The sequence below is a fragment of the Prionailurus viverrinus genome, chromosome B2 (assembly GCF_022837055.1).
Source record: "Prionailurus viverrinus isolate Anna chromosome B2, UM_Priviv_1.0, whole genome shotgun sequence".
Lineage (NCBI taxonomy): Eukaryota > Metazoa > Chordata > Mammalia > Carnivora > Felidae > Prionailurus > Prionailurus viverrinus.
The window spans coordinates 147,406,368-147,423,684 of NC_062565.1; the positions used below are offsets into that span (position 1 = coordinate 147,406,368).

The window sequence follows — 17,317 nt, forward strand, 5'->3', positions numbered from 1 at the left end:
GGTAATGTATAAATCGTTCAACTTTAAAATGCTAGAACCTGTTCACTCTCATCTAGTACTAACCGCGACCTATTTCTGTCCCTTTAACATAGCTGTAAATTACTATAATATATGTATAAGTTATATATATTTATACAGACCCATAATCTGTCATCCATAATTACAAACTCCAAAAAGTTCAGAAAAGTATGTTTATACTCTGTCTTTATCCTACTTAATGTATTGTTATGTTTGCTACACATTGGGTTATTGGAGTATTCCTCCAGACCCATTGGGGATGTTATGTAATCCTTTGTATATTATCTTTATGCAACTCTGAACATTTCTCAAAACATTTATGATGCCACAGGTTTTAGATATGGGGCAGTGGACCTGTAGAGAAGTTAGCAAGTGTTTGTTATAGTTTTAAACTTTTACGTTTCAAAGGTATGTTGTTCATAATATTTCAGTAACCTTTACATGTTTTTCATACTAAATATGAGAGATAGGTATGTATTTAAGAAATGGGCAGGGGGTGGGGAAACTATAGTCACAAAATTACCTACTATGAGAATTTTCATAATGGCTTTATTCACAGCATCCAGAAACTAGAAACATCCCAATGTCCATTGCAGAAGAATGGGTAAATAAATGAAATACAACTCAGCTCTCAAAACAGGCGGACGACTGATACACACAACAGTATGGATGAGTTCCATAAGTATGCTGAGGGAGAGAAGTTGGACACACAAAGTATATACTCTTTGATTCCATTTTATAAAATTCTAGGATAGGCAGAACTAAGCTGGTGATAAAAATCAGATCGGTGGTTTCAGGAGGCAGAGGGTGGTGGGAAGGACCTTGAGTAAGAAGAGACGCACAAGGGAACTTACGAATTGATAGAAACATCCTGTGTCTTGATGTACATGCCTCAAAACTGATTGAGTGTTGCACTTAAGATCTCAAGATTTCACTGCATATAAATTATACCTGGAATTGTAAAATACAGTGCAAATACTTGAGAAATGAGAAGTTATAAAGTTCTAGATGACCACTTGGATTCAGCATTCTCAAATACCCTCTTATGACTTAGGTTTAGTTAAAGACAGACGCTTTTGTTACAGAAGGAAAAGTTAGAGTTCCATTTCTATACAAGTGTTTATCCCTGAACAGGGTTCTACAAAATGCCTTTTGAAATGTCGAGCGTTAAGATGTATGATTTTAGGATGCCCTATTTGGTTAGCTTCTGTCTTGGAGAGAAGAGGAAAAGTCTCATGGCATGTGGAAACTCCTGGCATGAAGCGTGGCCGGTAGAAGCTCTAGAACGGGGCCGCTGGACAAGAGAAAAAGACTAAGTGAAATTACCTAAGAAACCAACACATGGTCTTCTCTGACCTTAATTTGAGAGACGGCCTACACCTTCAGCAGCACTCAGGCAGTTATACAGTGCCAAGTTTCGCCGACAAAACCAGGACACGGAGGTTGAAATCGCACTTCTGTGTGAAAGTAATTCTGTAATGAACTCTGCAAACTCTTAGGACACAGCGTTGGGCTGGCTCTGTGGGTACAGAATGGGGGGCGGCGTGGGGAGAAGTGGTGAAGACACCGGAGTGAGTGCAGCTCATTCTGGAGCGAGACCACCAGGTGTAAATTGTAGCTTTGCAGGCTAGATTCTGTGCTCTGCCGGGAGTGTTAGTGGACCTGCCATAATGTGATGTAATCCAGCGTGCACACTGTCATGCGTAACTTGTACGTCTCTGTGGCCTCCAGCCGTGTCACCGTGGCATACTCCGTTGCTGCTGCCTCGTGAAAGCTGTGCTGCTCCAGTTTTTATTCTCCTCCTGGGCGGGGTGTGTGCGGGGGGAGGGGGGCAGGCCTCTGCTGATGACACTGAATGCTTTTCAGCAGCCTGCACCCTGCGAAAGGCACACACACGTATGCACGGACCCTGAATGTACACGTGTGTATTTCTTCCGTGACCTTTCTCCTCTGTTTGACACTGCATCACCAGCTAATGAGTATGCTTCTATCACTTTCTAAAAGGAACAGTTCAGTGAAAACATGTGCTTGAGTACCTCTTCTCTGTACAGAGCTCTCTGTATGAGACATTATGTCTCATCACTTCTTCCCTCTTTATTTCTACCTCTTACTTGCTGGCGTTTTCAAACGTACTATTTTCTCACAGTCAAGTCACTGAAGGTACACCTGTTGTTGTTTTTTTTTTTATGTAGAGTGTAATTTATATACTTCTGGTATTCTGTTATCTATAGATTTAAATTTGAAATGACTTGGTGAGTTTTAATTTTTAATATTACTAGTTTTCAGGGAACAAGTTTAAGGAGTTTGAGTTAGATGATGGATTTCTAATTTGTCCCTTTCATTGATGGTGCTTACTTATTTTTATCATTAAAGTTATTGCTGTGGCTTTAAAGAAATCCTGTTACTTCACTTTTTTTCTCATTCATCTTTGTACAAGTTCATAGGGGTCAAGGAATAGTAATTCCACAAGCGTTCAAGACTGTCTTCTCTGTTTTCTCCTGCAACGTAGGTTTTTGAAAAGTTGGCGGTGACACATTAAACTTTGTCTTCATCATGGTTTCACTCATCTTTCTCTTTAATTCTTTGTGGTTTACTAAAAGCCATTTTGGCAGTTCTGTTTACTATAAATGATAGGATCCCCTTTGCTGCTTTAGTGCCAAGGACAGAGTTTTGTGTATCATTGATTGCAGTAGAAAAGGACAGAGAAGCTTGTCATGTGGCCTTGCTCCTGTCCTGAACCAAGTCAGAAAAAAATGTGTCGTTGGGTTGCTTTCTTTTTTAAATATTCTGAAGCTTAGGTAATGCATAAAATATGTGAGTAGCATATAGTTCCATTTCTACCTTCATCTGCTTTCTTTTACGGTAGCTAATATCTATCCTATAGGATTTAGATATTTGAGGTTTGGAAATAAAAATTTTTCTTACCAATCATCTAGAAATATATGTCCTAGCAAAAATAACTTAAAGGATAAGGTGAATGGGAATATGAATATAGGCAATGAGAAGTAAGAAATAGACTGTGTTCCCAAGGAGTTTACTTTGGTAGTGGTGATGTCCATGAAACTATAAACCAAGGTAGAAGCCTTACAATCTAAGGATGGCCCTTTGAGAAGGTAGCATTGAGGTTGAAGTTTGCCGAGATTAAGTAGAATTTCGAAAGAAGGGGGATGGAATGGAGTCCTGAAGGACATTCAAGGTGGAGGCAATAGGAATATGCACAGAGACGCATACCAGGGATTTGTAGCATAAGATAACATGTACAAAATAGTAGAAGATTAATTGCTTTAACTTGAGAAGACAGTTTGGGCCCAGATCATAGATAGCTTCATTGGTTTATATTTTTAGATAGTAAGAAACTGTGAAAGGGTTTCAAGACATGAAAATGTTAAGGAACATAAGTAGAAAAGTTGTTCTTGTGCATTTGATCTTAACCATTGTATAGATTGTTTGAAGAACAGATACCCTTAACGTAATATGGTAGTAGTTTCAGTAATAACAACAATATCGACTAGAACAAGGGTGACAACAGTAAATGGAAAGGGTGGGGCACATCCACAGTAAGTGGGATGGCCAAACAGTTTGATGGTCAAAGACCATCCTGGTTTATGCCTGTTACCATCACATAGTGGTGGAAAGCTTTTACATTTAGATGTGTCGTAACTTGGACAGTGCATCTTATGGTGGCCCTGAAGATGTACTTAAGTATGTACTAATTGAGGGGAGGGAGGGATGTCGTGAGCGTGAGAGAGAAGAATATGTATTCAGATTTTAGAAGTTCTTGTGGTTATGATTTTATTAAATTTTCCTTTTTGGAAAATTAAACAACATCCTCTTGCATGAATACCACAATCAAATGTTATATGTTTAAGAATCCCAGTTGGGGACAGGGATGTTTGTTTTTTATGGATTGGTTTTCTTTTCTCTTCAATGAGCACATTGGAGTTTTTGAATCTTCTGTAAAATGATAGATGCCAAAGAGAATAAATATACCATATTTAATCTTAATTAACATTGTTACTTATTGCTTTTTAAGGAAACTTTAATAGAATCGGTGTAGTTCGTGTAAGACATTTCCAAGTAGGAATGTTGGTAGTGGCAGTTGCGAGTATCCTGCGTGTTGGTATATCAGCACCTTTCGGTTCCCTGGTTGTTTTGTCCTTTTCCCAGTTGAAGCAGGCGGCTGTAGGCACGCACTGCCCGTTTCAAGGCTGGGGAGCAGGTGCGGCTGTGATGTCCGCGGGCGTCTTCAGTTCTCACTGCTCTTGTGTTTTCCGTGCGCAGGCCGAGGGAGAAGACAGCCTGAAGAAGATGCAACTGATGGAGCTCGCAATTCTGAACGGCACCTACAGGGACGCCAACGTCAAATCACGTAAGCGAGAGACTGGGGTCCAGGGCCACAGCCGTCTCCGCCCTTTCGTGCGTAGGCCTTGCTCCGCTGGGCGGCGCCGCGCATGAACACTGCTCCGGAGTGAAGAGTCGAAACACGTGTCGCTTGATAGGGCACCGGCAGTCCCGCTTTGACTGCTTTCGTGAATTGAGGACGTTCTCTTCTAATCTCCCGCCAGCGTGTCTAGGTTTCGGGTTCATAAATGTTCTCGTTTTGATGAAATTTCAGCTTCCAAAGTTGAGAGTTTCAGGACGTTTCCTATTCTGTTGAGTATACATGTCAGGCTTCTAGCTTATTTTGTCACATTGGTGCAAAAGACAGAAAGTTTTCGAAACTTCTTTTTGAAAAAAAGCTGACTTGGAGCGTATCTGAAAGCAGTGACCCTTCTGTCGAATTCTGTCCTTTTACTTCGCTTGCTTGTTCCTGCAGTATTTTTCTCTGTTGATTTCATATGTGAGTTCACAGAGAGCAGTAGGTGATAGTGTTTTCAACCCCACTTTTCCTTTCGATATATTTGTGCATGCTTTCATAAACTTTAAAGAGGGTTGCTTTTTTTCATTTTGAGGCGATCTAAGCTCGACATGTCTTAGGAACATAATCTCCTATTTAAATTACTGGCTTTTTTTTTTTTTTTTTTTTTTTAAGTAGAATTTTAAAGTCCTAGCCAGCTTGCCAGAGCATAGGCAGTTTAGTGGGTCGGAAGCGGTTGCTTTATAAATGATTGGCTTTAATTTATTCACGAGAATGAGTATGTCATTAACAATCATATATTTAGGAATGGGACGTTTTACGTATTGCTTTCTCTATGAAGAAGTTAAATTCGTACAGATGCAGGAAATTTATATGAATTCGTACAGATGCAGGAAATTTGTATGAAAGTAGTTTGTTGACTAGCATAATACAGTAAAAATCCCTCTTTTAATTTGAAACTTAAGCTACTCTAGAAGTATACCAAAACTGTATTTCTGTGGACTCCCGATTGCAAAATATTTTTTAACCTCTTTCAATGCGAGTGTTTCCATGTGCTTTTGCATGTACCTTTAGTCTCATGGTATCTTAAAACCATAGATATATCGAATATATGAACTAAATGTAACCTATTTTAATGGTCGCGTTCTTTTCGTTGTTTTTTATAGTGGCTTGTTAATTTTTGCACATTTATTCTTAATCACACTGGGAAAGGGGAAGCCGTTTGCATTTGATCGGTGTGCTTTGGCATTTTGTGTGATCAGCGCATGTACTAATGATTTCCTTTTATTTTTCTTCTTTCCTGCTTTTCCTTTCTTTTTCCTACTTCCCTCTCATTTTCCATATTTTATACTGCTATCTCTGTACTTCCTCCTACATTTCTTTGCTTACTGTAGCAGCCCTTGCCTTTTCTCTTGCAGCGACAGCCCAGGCTGCTCCGAGGATTATCACTGGGCCTGCGCCTGTTCTCCCACCAGCTGCCCTGCGTACTCCTACGCCAGCTGGCCCTACCATAATGCCTTTGATCAGACAAATACAGACCGCTGTCATGCCAAACGGAACTCCTCACCCAACTGCTGCAATAGTTCCTCCGGGGCCCGAGGCTGGTTTAATCTACACACCCTACGAGTACCCCTACACGTTGGCGCCAGCTACATCAATCCTTGAGTATCCTATTGAACCTAGTGGTGTATTAGGTAAGTTGTTCTCCCTGTGCGGTCAGCAGTAGTTTTCTGCATAGCATTTGTGCCTCAGACTTGGAAGTGGTTGTCTCCGTTTTAGCGAGGCGAGGCAAGGCAAGTTGCCATTAGGAAGACTGAAGCCTAAAGTTTGTCTTTATTTCAGCCTCTCTTAATGGTCCCCTATTAAAATAACTGCATCTTACTAAGTTTGCTCAGATTCTCGTTGGTAACTCAGATCCACGTTAAACAGAAAATACTTTTCACGGTTGACATTGACGGTGAGGTCATTCTGAGTTGGGCCTGTCCCCTCCGTTGGCTCCACTGCCCACAGTTAGAGCCCTTCCATCTCAGAGATGTATTTGATTTGTCAGCTAAATTTTAAAATTCCGTGTGAAAATATTTTGAGGTCTTTGAAAAACTGCTGTTATTGTCTGTGTGTTTTCTAATATTTGTGATCGCTTAAAATATGAAAAGGACCAGGTCAACTGGTTGGATTCTTCAGGTTTCCTCAGGTTGTCTCTTTTGTTGAAGTTCTAGTTAATATTAAACATACGAGAAGCTCCTACTTTCTGTAGTACAGTATGGAATTGATGAGTAAATACCAAGTCACTGTTTTAGGATCACATTTGAGGCAGAAATTAAGATCATACTATGAACGCTTGGTTTTACATGAACAAAAAGTGGTGTACTTGAAAAAGACATTACTGATGCCTTTTTTTTATAGAGTGGATTGAAATGCCAGTCATGCCTGATATTTCAGCCCATTGACTTGCTGGATGAAGGACTAGAATACAGCAGCTGTTATAACACGACCAGTCAATGTGGGACAAACTCTTTCCGTGCTGCCCCTTTGTTTTACCAGACAGAATTTGAATACTTTTTTTTCTTGAATTGTATGTGACCTTGGTGCCGCATGCATGCTGTGGACTCGTAGGACTTTGATCTTTTAAGTTCTGGGTTTTTTTTCCAGCATTAATAATGATTTATAAAAATTTGAAAGTCTTTCATGAACCCGGACACTAAGATTTAAACTTGAAACTTCATTGTTCAATTAAAGAAAGCCACGATGCTCTGTATGTTATCTGTGTGTGTGCACGCACTCAGGTGCCTTCTGTTTCATGAGCAAATACATTTGATTGTACATGGTTTCCGTTTATCTCTAAATCGTTGTATAAAGTACCTTAGGTCAGAATTATACTCTAGATAGAGCTGTTGACGAGAGGCTTGTTTTCTGTTGCACATTTCTTGAAGCATTTTTAAAATAACATGTAACATGTAACCTGTTTACGTTTTCCTTTCTGTTAACGCTCTGTCCCGCGGCCCCACGCCTGCTCCTTTAGTCTCAGAGCTCCTCTCTGCTGCACGCACAGCGTCTGTTCGAGGAGTTTGTTGCTTCCTGCAGGGCTGGCACTCTGAGCCACCAGCTGCTGTTCCAGCACTCTCGGTGCAAGATCTTGCTGATTTTGCCTCGTGCAATTATACTTGTACAAGATTAGTTTATCTAAAATGCAAGAAGGGGTGATGGACCAGTTTACTGCTTAGAAACAGCAAGAGGCACTGCAGTCTCTCATTTTAAAGCAATGTGTTTTTTGTTGTGTTGGGAAATTTTTATTTATAATACTTAATTATTAGACTGACAAAATTAAAAGCGAAATATACAGATACCTAATTGGCCTTCATAAAATGAATAATAATGAGTACTAAGTGACCAAAATCCATTCAGAGTCTTCCTTCTCGCTTTGCCACCTAAGCAGTAAAACATGACATTGACCACTTGGAGAACTGAGAAACTTATTTCAAATTGCTAAGTTATAATAAATTTGCACACAGATAACATGCATGATATATATCAAGTTTCACATCCTATTATTTTAAAATAAGCAGTGCCCTTCAAAACAGATGCAGACATGTGTGTTGGTGGTAGTGAGGAGATTGGTATTAGCATCAAGTCTTCATTGGTGACTAATTTTTAATTCCCTTCCTTTTATCTTTAGGTATGGCTTTCCCAACGAAAGGCTAAGAATTCAAGAACGGTCTTAACTGAACCCTCATCAGATCTGAATTTAACAAATGCTTAGTCTCAGCAGCCTCCGGGGGGGTGGGGGGGAGCTTAGCCTAGCAGTCAGTGACTCACTTGCACTTTTTGCACACTGATAGAAAGTAAAAGTATGTTATTAATTTGGTTTAGTCTGTAATCTTACAAAGTAACGGTGATTTATAAAGGAGTGTATAGTGTACTGACTGCTAAGGGCACTACACTGTTTGCTTTACTAATCACCTAATTCATTGCAGTTCATACTTATTGACTCAGAGTTTCGAACCACAATCTGTAGGCTGTAAGAATTGCTTTTAAACCTTTTTAAGCGATAAACTCTGGAAGTGGTCTTAAGGTTAGCAAATAATTGTCAGTATTAAGCATGGCATTATTGAAGTGGTCCTGCTGCGAGAAAGGCACTTCAGTGAATATGTGACTAGTAAAGCTGAAATATGTTTGGATCTAATAGAGTTCACGAAACACTGTACCTTGGGATTGTGAATGAACGCGTAAAACAGGTTAAGGCCAAGATGTTTGAGATGAATGCAATATTAATAGACGCATATATACGCAACATATTATGGTTAATTTTAAAACTACTGTGCCTTAACATGTTTCTTAAGAGGAAACTTTTGTAGTAAAATGAACCTTTGAAATCCATTTTGATAAACCTGCTGTTTAATGTTTGTTTTCTTTTCCCTTGTGAATGTTTTCTAACTTTGTCTTGGTAATTGCAATTTAACTAGGTGCGGTGGCTACTAAAGTTCGAAGGCACGATATGCGAGTCCATCCTTACCAAAGGATTGTGACCGCAGACCGAGGTTAGTTTAGTTCTGCAGTTCTTGTTTATAAGAAATGCGCTGGGTGTCCGTAAAATTTGCAACACCACACCTGATGGAAAAATATAACTGCTTACCTGCACACCGTGTCTTTTCTTTTTCTAAATTAATTTGTCATAGTTGACAGATTTAAGGGTTGGGATTCTTTCCTCTCCTCTCCTCTCCTCTCCTCTCCTCTCCTCTCCTCTCCTCTCCTCTCCTCTCCTCTCCTCTCCTCCCCTCCCCTCTCCTCCCCTCCCCTCCCCTCCCCTCTCCCCTCCCCCCCCTCCCCCTCCCCCTCCTCCTCCCCCTCCCCCTCCCCCTCCCCTTCCTTCCCCTCCCCTCCTTTCTTTCCCTTTCCTTTTTTTTTTTTGTGTTCCCTTCATATTTTAACTTATTAAATCCTATATTAGTATGTACTGTGATTTATTCCTACTAAAACATGAATTGGTCCATGTGGGGAGGTATTAAATTTTGATGTTGCCTTAATTATTTTTCAGTAATAACTTTTGCTGAAATATACCTTGTAATTGTGGTGAAATTTTGGGTTGGTTTTGCAAAATGAACTGAGCGGATGGTGCTTTAATGAGAGAAGTAAAGGAATATATGCCTCCTGTGTCCTTGTGGAGAAAACTGAAGATTTAGTTTCCATTTTCCTTTTTATTAAGATACTTGAGCCACTGTGTAAACATGAGGATATGCATGTCAAGTACTTAGCTGAAATCAAGAAAGTAAGGACTGTGAAGATAACTTTGATGCGGTTGGATTTTTTATGAATGAGAAAATCAGTTCCCTTTTATTCTTACATTCTCTTGCCAAAATGGATCCTTCGATTTTTGTCATTTGCTGCTAAAATATATTATCTGAAGGTAAACTATCTCTTGAAGGTCTATGGAGACATGAATCCAGCTTTGAATATCTTTTTTGACTAACCTGTGACTGGAAAATAAGTCTTCATTTTTCTCCTTTTCAACACTTGCAATTTGTGTCCTATATATGCCCTTGGACCCTTTTATAAATTATTTATGTTTATTGAGGAGTGTTATTTTCGGTTTATTGACATTGAATTGTTTTCTTAGTGTGTCATCACAAGGTAAGAATCTGAAGCAAGGTGGAAAAAGATCTTTGAAGAGCTTCTGTTGCACATGTATTACTTACTAATTAATTTGATCGAAGTCTCTCATACTAGTGGGAAGAGTGAGGGATTTATCCACTCCTGTCCTACACCTTCTGTGAATTTAAGAACGACCTCCCTGCTTCACATGGTTCTCTTGAATACTGATGATAAACATTGGACACAACTGTTGTCCACGTCAGAATAAAATACTTTCCAAAGACACTGATGATACTTCTTTAGCATCAGACATAATTCAAAGAGCCTTGAATTGAAGACTTTTAACGTATACGTATGTTACTTAACAATTATTCAGTGAATGAAATAAATAGTCCCCAAGCTCCAAGCTCAGTGATGACCTGTGACAGTAGGACACCGTGGAGGTGTGCACTGCCCCTGTGTGCCCCCTTCTTGCAGAACGAGTCTCCTCGTGAAGGAGGACCTTGCTTTTAAAAGTCACTTTAGATTGAAAGAAACCCAATAATCCCGTGAATAATCTGAAGTCTTTTTCACATTGTTAATGTCTGCAATAGTTTGGAAGAGTGTTTTTAAGTAGTTTTTCTTCTATTAACCTTTCCCTGCCTGCCCCTTTTTAGGAGGTTTCTCGTAATTTTGTTTTAACACAGTAATTATTGGTGACTCAGTGCTCCAGTGCCTTGAGATGGCAAAAACAATATTAAGAAGATTTTATAGTACTTGGAAATGACATCACATTCCATGCATGGCTCTTTTGTAGTTATATGTGTTTGTGATTAGTCTTCTCACTTTTATTGAAAATGCAATGTCAGCAAACCGAAAAGCTACCTTTTTTTTTTTTTTTTTCCTTTAAATAACAGAATACTTGTATACTGCTGTTACGATCACTGTATGCACTCATTGGGTCTAAGGGAGATGTCTGAAGTCCTTCATTTAAATTATTTTATGATACTACTGTTTTCTCTATTTTTGAGGTTTTTTTTTTTGTTTTTTTTTTTTTTTTTTTTTGAAGGGAAGATTAATATAAACCTTCACTTTTAATGCAAGGAAACTCAGCCCTTGGACGCATAACCATGTAATTTTATATATGCATTTAGAGTACTGCATGGTTGACAAATATGTAGTTCTTTACTAAAAATAAACCCACTTCGACACCTATTTCAAAACTGAATTTGAAGCCTGTAAAAGACCAACTGACTTGTTAGTCGTAGTGAACCATAAGTGATTTTGCACGGTGGACACACCTGTGTGTACTGTGGGAGGCCAGGACTTGGCAGAGGACGTGTTCTAGATGTTCTGGTGTACATAGAAGTGGTAGTTGGCTTTGTTTCTTCCACACAAAAAAACATAATCAGAGTTTTTCCGAGTAATGATTTTATAAAAACCATTTACATAATTTGTATAAGAAACTTAATACAATTTTAATCAAAATCTTAAGTAATATCAAAAATGCTTTAAGATTCTGTATTTTGGGAGTGACTATGAAGTGGTATGACTACATCTTGTTAAATATTTATTTTCTTCTTTAATTTTGGAATAGCAAGTTTTATTTTGAATAAAATTCCACTTATTTTTAAGAAATTCAGGGAAGATTTGGTCCCATTGAAGATACAGTATTTTTGTAGTATTTATAAACTATCCTAAATGATAGACTCTAGAAAGCATTTTTGTTACATGAAAGTAAACCAGTCCATTATATAGATTATTTCAAATAACTCTGTGAACATTATACCCACTGGGTCTCGATTTATGGAGTGGCACGGAGTCTACCTTCGCACTGAATAGTTTTTCATTCATTCACATCTCCTCTGCCTTAGTCACAATGGCAACAGTACAGAAAATTCTCTCAAACCTCAGAATAGAGTAGAAATAATTAAGCTGTTGAATGAGTCTTAAAAATCATACTACTGTTAAGTGGACCAAGTTTGGGGAAGCAGAATGTGACAGAGGTTGATTATAAGGAAGGAACAACTCGAGGACACTGGGCACGATAACTTTCCACTTGAGAACTACTTTGTGTTTTACTGTAATTTTTTTAATTTTTTTTGTTCTGTTTGTTATTTTGCAAAAGAAAATAGTATTTACAGGTGGCTTCTTTTAAAATATAAAATATAAAGCAGGAATGTATATGAAATGTCAGATTTTATTGTATTTGCAGAGTATTAGCTTTGAAATTGAATAAAGAAAGCTGTTTGTAGTTTTAAAATGCCTTATTGGTATCAATTAGAAATTTCTTCTATTTTTTGATGTACTTAGAGCTTTTTGAGTATAGAATTTTAAATGGCAGGATTTTACAGTGTTTACATGCCAGTGCATTTTATAAGTGTTCTATATGTGTAAAATAGTATTTTCAACTGGAAAGTGCTGGCTGGTGCGAAAGGCCTGGCCTTTTTCTGGTTCCCATGACGTTGCCTCCACCGCTAGACTACAGTTTAGTATTGCTTTGTATCATAAGGCCAAGAAATTCCATGTTGTTTGTAAATAGAATAATTGAAAAAGCAATAAACATTTATTGAACAAAAGAAACCTTGTTTGGCCCAGAGTTTATGTTGAACCAAATTGTTCATAGGAATTTAAATTTCTTTAGATTCATTTCTGTTGATCATCAGTTATTAATAATCACATCCATCATTAATAGTTGCTTTGGTGCTTGCCTCTGAGAGAATACTAATGCTTAATAGCAGTCAGATACTGATAACTGCACTGACTGTTTCAGAATTCTGTTTATCAAACCTATTCATTGTTGTTGTTCTCCAGTTTCCTCCATTGACTGCTACTAACTATTAGTTGTTAGTTGTATTTTATTTCTATTTTTTCTTGTTAACCAGTTTTTTTTTTTTTTTTTTTTTGGTGGGAGTGGGCTCTCCTTCATTTGTTCAAATCATGATATGAAACTGTCATGATTTTTATTGTATTCTGTAGATGGTGTCAATCAGTTTGTCAGAATTAAACATGCTTTTTTTTTATTAGTTGTGATTAGTTTTTCATGTTGTCATTAAGCCGTCACTAGCTGAAACTAATCTCTTCTCTATCTTTTCTTTTCTTTTTTTTTTTTGTTTTTTTTTTTTTTTTTGTTTTTTTGTTTTTTTTTTTTTTGTTTTGTTTTGTTTTTTGTTTCTAACCACCCAGCCGCCACCGGCAACTAACCTATGACCTTCTGACCTCTGAACTCTTCACCCAATGATGACCTGACCATGCCTGCCTGCTGATCAGTTAACTGGTAATCGCCTTTGCTTGCCTGTCGTCAGTGCAGCGAGCTGAGGCACTTGTCCGTTCGTCTTACCATCTAACCAAACAAAAGACAAAGAAATTGTTGTCCTCCGACTCAGCTTTTGGTTTTTCTTTCTGTTTGGGTGAAAGTGGTTCTAGAACCTGCACTGAATAGTAGTAAAGCAATAAGGCCCAATTCATCCCACAGCACTGATCATCTTTTCACGTCCTACCCTAAGCGAACGGTAAGAAGGCCTCACTTCAGAAGGGGAGACAGATGGCCCTTAACTACTCAGTGACAGAGGCAGTTACTGTGAGAGACTTGTAGGAACCTTCTTCTCATAGCGAGCACAGCTCTCTGAATGTACCGTGTGATGATGCATCATGCATGGACCTTTGGTCAGGGACGCCATTGGTGAAGTGACTTCAAAAAGTATTCAAAATTTGATACGCTGTTTAGTCACTACAGTGCCCTCAAAGGGCAGAAGTTGCAGCCTTTTTTATATTGCCTGCCAAAATTGGAAGTATTAGCAGTGTGCCATGAGAGATCAGCCTGACAAGGAATTTTGAGAAGTAGTGCAAAGAACAAAAACTGCAACACTATTTTTAAAAAGATAAATAATATCTGAGTTAAAATTACTGAACCTTTATTTTACAACCTCCTTTAAAAACTATACGAGAACAAGGTACATGCATTATGTGTCACATTACTGGGCAAACTGTTCAAATATTTTTTTTAAACCTCCCTGTATAGAAAAAAACAAAAATCATTAAGGATGTAAAAGCCATGCTTGCCTATTTGCTGTATACATGTAATGAAATTGTAGATAAAAGTGTAGTGCATTGAAACAAATGAACAAAAAGTAGATACTTTTACTATACAAGGGTGCTGGTGCAGAAAAAAATATATATATTTTTGGAAATGTAGCATTTTATACTTTCAAGTGTTATAAAAAAAAAAAGAAAAAGAACAAAGAAACCCTTTATTTCATTAAATGATTTTTTCTGGTGGTTGTCAAGAAACAAAAGACCAAAAGAGCCTTTTTGTCTTTCTTTTTTATTTTTTAAGTATTGGAATAAGTCTAAAGAAAAGAAAGTGCCTTATTTTCCTTCATGGTCATTTAGTCAAGTGTCTTGTAAGATCAGCTCCTCCCTCAGAATACAAGTTAATGCATGTTTACTCAGTCGCCCGCCCAGTATGTGAAAGAAGATTTGAGGGGAGACCAATGAGTTGATGGTTTGGATTATATGATTTTTGCCACGTACCTTGATACAAATTTGCCAAATCTGATACTGTGAAAAATTTGATAGCTTTTCTAATGCCTGGCGAGTAAGTTTTAAAACATCATTCTTTTAAAATCATTACTGAGTGCTCTTGGTTACTGTGATATTTAAAGTTAGCCCAACAGGTTCTAAGATGAAAATTATGTGTGATCGGAACATCAATTTGCAGACAAAATTAGAACTTTATTTTATTCAGAGAAGGAGGGGTGTGCTGAATTCTTTCTTACTAAATTGGAGATAAATAGTATTCTTAGCAGACTTTTTCACAAAAAATGAATCTTTGTGATTTTCCTTCAGGATAACAGTATTTTTTAATGGCCCAAATTTAACCAGACTTCTTTCTACCCTACCCGATTACTTGGGTGGTCCGTTTCTTTGGTGGCTTTTAGTGACCCAAGCGGCCCCTCCCACCCCGCCCCCCCCCCCCCCCCCACACACACCTGTTTGTTTGTTTTCACTTTAAAAAAACTGGCATCACTGTGCATGTAAATGCTCAACTACATGTGACTTTAAGCTTCCGGTTTCTCACGAATTTCAGTTTCGTAGTTGAAACGGTTTGTGCGCAGAGCCCGACCACGTCCGAACACTTGAGTAAATCGCCCATAACTGCTCAGTATCAGATGTGGCAGATTTCAAGTGGCAGTGGATCCCCAGCTCATCGGCTCACTCCCTCCCGCATCCCTTCACAGCTTCACAGTCAAAGGTCAGCAGTGAGCTCAGTAAGCACCTTCGTGGTGACCTCCGTCATCTTGTCTCACTTGGAAACCGTTTTCAGTTCATTTACTATGCAATAGACATTCATTGTTTTGTATTCAGCTAGCGTTGGTTTCATGTGCCACTGCTTTGTCTTTCTGTTACACATACAGTCGTTTTGATTTATTTACGGTATATGCTGTGCCATTTTGATTTTTATTTTGGTTGGTTGGTTGAATAAATTTGCGACACTCGAACACTTGAGGTGATAGTAGTTTAAAACCAGTACCAGTATTTGACCCAGTCTCATCTCAACTGTGTTACACCTGGACATTTTAGATGTTTATCAAAGGTCTTTTATGGGGAAGAAAGTAAATGTATGGGATAAATGTGTGACGTTTCTAAGTAATGTTGGCTCTGAACAAACTTTTGGAAACTTAGTTGATAAAATTTTGGATCAACTGAAAAAAAAGCATGACTTTTGAAATCTCTGAATGCCTTGGTTCTCAGTATTATCATTCTTTATTGAATTTATTTCTTATTAAAATATGTAGTTTTTAAGACTTCTTTTCTGACAGTATTATGTAATTTTTTAGCGTGGGTAGATGGGAGTGTCGCTTGTATGTTACCGTACAGCCGACATGTATTTTTGTCAATTCTTTATTATCTTAGTAGTTTCATGCTGTGTATGTATCATAACCAACCTATTGCCTATGAGAAACATGTAAGATAATGTATTTACAGCCATTGTTACAAGTTTATAATGTATTTTTCTATCTTGTTTTATATGTATGTTATATAACATTCAAAAAGAATTTTTTTCTTGATTGAGAAAAGGATACAAAATGCAGAATCCACAATTTTGATAACTGAAAATTGCCACTTGTTTTGCAGTACTTTATTATATTGGGTGTCTTGTCTTTCTCGGGCTTTTAGTTTAGCTAATGAATGAATACATTAGACACTTTTGGGTTTTAGTTGGGATTTTACATAGCTTGCATTTTAATTCTTTGGTTCTTTGCTGTTTCTATTAACCCATAGCATTATTTTAATAAATGTTATAATACCAACCTACTAACTCTGGACTATGTCTGTTTATTAACCTTTACGTGTTTAATAATTAAAATAAACAAATAAAGACAAAAGAATGTAAAGTCTTGAGTTACTGGACTAACCCTGAAGAACGTGACCACAGATAACCTAGCGTGACTTGTTTTTATGTTGTTTGTCAGCCTACAATTACGCACACTACTGTTAAAATCGGCTTCGGTTATTCTGGCCTTTTACCATGGGGGTAGGTGCCAGTAGAGACGGGAACAAAGTAGCGGTGGTTTGAGGCGGTCTTCTAGTCTTGCCACTTGCCTTTCAGCCTCTTGCATTACTAATTCCACACTTTCTTATTTTTCCTTCTCCAAAATAATCCCTGTCTGCTCACAGCATAAAGAGTAAAGAGACTCATTGTGATGATACACCCCGAACAACCAGTTTGATTCTTTGTTGAACCATTTCTTTCAATTTCTAGAAGTGGGTGATTTTTTTGCTTCACTTTATAAAGCAAAGAATCCGATGAGGTTTTGCGTTTCTTCACATTTGTGTTTTAACTGGACATTTTTCTTTTAGAAAGTGTTGAACTATGTTAGCCACTGTTCCCATTGGGGCAGGGAAGGGTGCTCAACCAGGTAAAAGCCAAAGGCAGAGGAGCTCCGTTCCTTAGGACACTTTAAAGCGAGCCATTGGCAATGACCACGCACCCCGCCTCTCTCCCCTCATCACCCGTGGTGAGAGAGGAGACCGAACGAACCATTGATTTCTCCTCGGGCGGTCTCTCTCTCTCTCTCTCTCTCTCTCTCTCTCTCTCCCCCTCCCCCCCCCCCCCTCCCTCCCTCCCTCCCTCTTCCAGAATACAGCCAGAATACTCTATGAATACAACAAGTTTAGGGAGAATGACATCAGCTTTTGAGAAATCTAAAGATCATTTCTTGCATGCAAGTCGATTTAAGATTCATTAAATATCTTCATGCTTTTCTTGGCTGCAGCTTAGGTAAATTGACCTCCGCTTACAAATTCTTTAGTTTTAACTCTTGAGGTACATTTTTATTTCACAGATACTGGTTATTTCCTCTTCTGTGAAAC

General features: G+C 38.1%; 1 protein-coding gene across 6 annotated transcripts in view; it reads left to right on the forward strand.

Annotated features, from left to right (window-relative positions):
- QKI (QKI, KH domain containing RNA binding) overlaps positions 1–16,258 on the forward strand; it is a 155,231-nt gene extending 138,973 nt beyond the window's left edge. Inside the window, exons 5-8 of one of the 6 annotated variants that reach the window (XR_007152048.1) lie at positions 4,300–4,387; positions 5,770–6,069; positions 6,779–8,910; positions 13,127–16,258. Coding sequence is in view for 3 of the 6 variants with exons in the window: in XM_047857932.1 (XP_047713888.1) it covers positions 4,300–4,387; positions 5,770–6,069; positions 8,836–8,910; positions 13,127–13,143 (480 nt within the window). In the remaining 3 variants the exon portion in view is untranslated. The remainder of the gene's footprint in view (positions 1–4,299; positions 4,388–5,769; positions 6,070–6,778; positions 8,911–13,126) is intronic. The other 5 variants (XR_007152049.1, XR_007152047.1, XM_047857932.1 and 2 more) reach the window with 5 other exon arrangements.
- The last annotated feature ends 1,059 nt before the right edge of the window (positions 16,259–17,317 follow it).